The sequence below is a fragment of the Oryx dammah genome, unplaced genomic scaffold, assembly GCF_014754425.2.
Source record: "Oryx dammah isolate SB20612 unplaced genomic scaffold, SCBI_Odam_1.1 HiC_scaffold_23, whole genome shotgun sequence".
NCBI classification, from domain to species: Eukaryota; Metazoa; Chordata; class Mammalia; order Artiodactyla; family Bovidae; genus Oryx; species Oryx dammah.
The window spans coordinates 29,633,932-29,638,389 of NW_024070207.1; the positions used below are offsets into that span (position 1 = coordinate 29,633,932).

General features: G+C 51.4%; 1 protein-coding gene across 1 annotated transcript; it reads left to right on the forward strand.

Moving 5' to 3' along the window:
* The first annotated feature begins 841 nt into the window (after positions 1-841).
* Positions 842-2,233, forward strand: LOC120881488 (DDB1- and CUL4-associated factor 12-like protein 2). The gene has a single exon (XM_040265203.1). The coding sequence runs from the start codon at positions 842-844 to the stop codon at positions 2,231-2,233; it is 1,392 nt and encodes a 463-aa protein (XP_040121137.1).
* Positions 2,234-4,458: the final 2,225 nt, after the last annotated feature.

Here is a 4,458-nt window from a genome sequence, read left to right on the forward strand (position 1 = left end):
GAGGGGCCACAGACAGCCCTAATGGGGAGGGTCCTTGCCTCTGCCAAACACCACCATCCCTGGTCAAGTTCACTAACTGCAACAAAGAGGTTCCACAAATCGCACCAACTGCACATTTGTTTCAACAGATAACTTTCAGCGCTCCTTCTAGCCTCATACTTGACTGTACTTTAGCTTTCAGAACTATTTCAGTAAGGATTTTATGAAGGTTAGTTGGTTGCTGCTGTCCTGAGGGTCGTGAAACTCCCCAAGTAGGCGATCAGGGGGCTTGGGCAGGCGTATTAGATGTGTTTGCTGGGAGACCGCTAGGGAATACCAGAGCACTGTCCTGGGTGAGTCTCCCCCAGCGGCGGCTCCATCCACCCCTCCCTCCTGCCCCCTTCCGACCCCTCCCACCTGCCCCCTTCCGACCTCTCCTTCCTGGCCCCTTCCGACCCCTCCCTGCCCGGCGCGTGCTACCCGGCACCTCACGCCCGCCCCTCCCGCGGCCTCCGCCCCCTCGCCCTCGCCCCCAGCGTCGTCCTTGTCCCACACCGACTTCGCTCCCGCAGCCCTCGCCGCTGGCCGCACTTCCCGCCCTCGCCTGGATCCACGTCGCCGCCGCCCTCGCTGCCGCGCGCCGCCCCGCGCTCCGCTCGCCTGGCCGCCTCTCCTCGCCGGGCCGCCCGCCCTCGCCTCCGCCTCCGCCTCCGCCTCCGCCTCCGCCTCCGCCGCGCCCCGGGCTCGGTCGGCTCCGCGCCCCTGGCCGCCTCGGCCCCCCGCCGACCCTACCGCTGCCACGGCCAACCCGGGAGCCACGCGCCGCCGCCGCCGCGCCGCCTCCACCCGCCCGCCGCCCGGCATGGCCCCGCAGCAAACAGGTAGCAGGAAGCGGAAAGCGCCCGCGCTCCAGGAGGCCGCCGCGGGCTCGTCGTCTCAGGTCACCGCGGCGGTGGACGGGGACGGGCCGCTGCCGCTCAAGAAGCCCAAGCGGCCGGCGGCGCGGCGCTCGCTGGTGAACTACCTGAAGGGGCGCGAGGTGGGCGCGCGGGGCCGCGCCAGACTCCCGGGCTTCGATGGCGAGCTGCGCGGCTTCGCGGTGCGGAAGCTCCCCGAGCTGCTGCAGGAGCGCGAGCTGTCCCTGGGCACCCTCAACAAGGTGTTCGCGTCACAGTGGCTGAACGTCAGGCAGGTGGTTTGCGGTACCAAGTGCAACACGCTCTTCGTGGTGGACGTGCAGTCGGGCCAGATAACGCGCATCCCCCTCATGCGGGATCGAGGGCCTCCTCCGGCCCGCGCCCAGCCGGGCTGCGGCATCCATGCCATCCAGCTGAATCCCTCCAAGACGCTGCTGGCCACAGGGGGTGAGAACCCCAACAGCCTTGCCATCTACCAGTTGCCAACGCTGGACCCCATGTGCCTGGGCGACCGCCACGGCCACAAGGACTGGATCTTTGCCATCGCCTGGATGAGCGACACGGTTGCCGTGAGCGGCTCCCGCGACGGCACCTTGGCGCTCTGGAAGATAGACCCCGACATATTCCAGGGCAGCATTGCCTGGCACAGCGACGCAGGGCTCCCCGTGTATGCCCACATCCGTCCTCGGGATGTGGAGAACATCCCCAGGGCCAGCACCAACCCCAGTAACCGCAAGGTGCGGGCCCTGGCCTTCAGCGCCAAGAACCAGGAGCTGGGAGCCGTGTCCCTGGACGGCTACTTCCACCTGTGGAAAGCCCGGAGCACCCTGTCCAGGCTGCTGTCCATCAGGCTGCCCTACTGCCGAGAGAACGTGTGCCTGACCTACTGCGATGAGTTGTCCCTCTATGCGGTGGGCTCCCAGTCCCATGTCTCTTTCCTGGATCCACGGCAGCGCCAGCAGAACATTCGGCCACTGTGCTCCCGGGAGGGCGGCACGGGTGTGCGCTCCCTGAGCTTCTATGAGCACATCGTCACCGTGGGCACTGGCCACGGCTCTTTGCTCTTCTATGACGTCCGCGCGCAGAAGTTCCTGGAGGAGAGGGCCTCGGTCAGCCTGTACTCCTCTCCGGGGCATGCAGGGAGGAAGCTCAAGCTGACCTGTGGCAGAGGCTGGCTCAACCATGATGACCTATGGGTGAACTACTTCGGTGGCATCGGCGAGTTCCCCAATGCGCTCTACACCCACTGCTACAACTGGCCGGAGATGAAGCTCTTCGTTGCTGGCGGCCCTCTACCTTCAGGCCTCCATGGGAACTATGCAGGCCTCTGGAGCTAAGGATGGCCGCCCTGTCCTCAAAGTGCCCAGATTTACCTTCCAGTCCCCTCCCACTTTCCTCCTTCACTCTGTGTTTGTGCTTTTGATTCTGTGTGGCTTTTATCTTCCAGGGGAAAGGGGTCCAGTTTACCTTTGCTTAGTTTATTAGGCAAAGAGAGAGAAGGCAAAAGTGGTCTCTTGGGCAGTCAACACTTGGCTTTCAGATTTTTCTGCATCTCCTCCAACCACCATCTCTTTTGCCTCTCACACAGAATTTGGCTGATCCTTAATTGTGTTCTCATTGAATGATTCACACGTGCTTTCTCTTGGCTCACACAGTCATGGTTCCTACTATAATTCACTACTTTAGTTTGATCAATGTTTCAATAGTAACTTCAGGTCTTTTACACATTTCAGATATATTGTGTTTCCGGGAAATGTGTGCTTATAAAGTGTCTTTTGGGCTGATCCAAGGAACTACCCATCATATAACAGAGCAGGTTTATAGCCCTACTCCAATTAGAAAATGCATTTCAAGTTCTAGATTGTCACCATTTGGGGTATGTTTCATTTGGATGTTGGAAACTGTTTGTTGTTTGTATATTGTTGGTATATAAAACACTTTAAAATATGTTCTCTTTTTAAAAAAATCTTATAATTATGTTCATCCTATTAATCACAATTTTGATTATTTAGTAAAAAATTTAAGCATCAGTACCCCCAGGCCCTCAGTCTTCTTGTCTAAATGTGCTATATTATAGCCTGCTTACTTGGGTAGTATTTATGCTACAAATTTTAGAGCTAATCAGAACTGGCCTCTGTGGCAGGACAATCAGGGAGGTACTTTTGGGGTGAACGTTTCGTTACATTTTAGGTAACACTATCCAGGCAGCCATTTACAGAGAAAGGCTGACTGTTGTGTTCAATGTAGGTGTTGTTGACCATTTTTTATTGTATATGTGGATAAGCCTTTTATCTGGATTGAGTATGTGGTGCACTGCAGGAAAGAAAAATAAAATACATTCAGCATTTTGGCAATTAAGTGCTACGCTAAAGTTTCTGAATGCTTAAACATATATTTTTTCTTAATTGCCCTTCTAGGAATATATTAAAGTCAAAATCTTCCAGAAGAGAAACAAGGTGAAATATCACCTATGCACATAGTACTCTGTCTGTTTGGTTTTGAAAAGCAAACTTATGCTCTTATCATGGGTTAAAAGATTCAGTGACATCTTGAATACCATCAGCTCAGTTGTTCAGTCATGTCCCACTCTTTGCGACCCCATGGACTGCAGCACGCCAGTCTTGAATACCTTACCTAAATATATTTGCTACCAGTTAGGGCAGTTAGGTGTCTTGTGTTTTTAAGATGATTTAACACACTGGTTTTCATTTACACGACCATACATATTGTGCTCATAACCACCTACTCACATATACTATGTACTTGGGTATGTGTATATGTTACTTCCCATGTGAGGAAAAGGCATAAATACATGCCATTTTACATATGAAGATATTTTATATATTTTAAACTACATCTATCAAGACTTTCCACATTTTGTTTTAACTTAAGTAACACATGAACGTGAAAAAAGAATCATACTTTATAAAAGTGTATAGTGAAAATTTAGTCTCATACCCCAAGTTCCCTGATTTGCCTCTGGGTCAGAAGAGTACATCTTGTGTGTCTGTCCACTTAGAGATAGTCTATATATATATATGTGTGTGTGTGTGTATGTGTGTGTGTGTGTGTGTGTGTGTGTGAAAGCATATATGTATGTGCGTATGCAATTTTTATACAAATGATAGCATGTGTTTTACATATCCGTGCCTTTTATAACCAAACCTTAAAATTTTCTCTCATACATATCTACCTAATTCATTTTAATTGTATAGTATTCCCTAAAATATGATTGGGACATATTTTATTTCTTCATAACATTTTTAATGAGCATTTATATTGGTTCTGATTTTGTTACTATGAACTGTTTTACAGTGATTACTTAGGTGCATACATCTTTATGCACATGTGAAAGTATATCTACAGGATAAATTCCTAGAAGTGGAATTGCTGGGTCAATTTTATATTTAATAGCCATTGCCAATTTACCCTCCAAAAGGGTCCTACCAGCTTAATCTCCCATAAGTAATGTATACACGCCTGATTCACCACACTCTTGCCAACAGAGTGTCATCAAATTCTGTACTCCTTGCCAATCAGATATCCACTTAATCTTGATCCT

Bases quoted from the DNA above. Each gene is read 5' to 3' on its own strand.
- LOC120881488 (XM_040265203.1), top strand. From the start codon at position 842: ATGGCCCCGCAGCAAACAGGTAGCAGGAAGCGGAAAGCGCCCGCGCTC.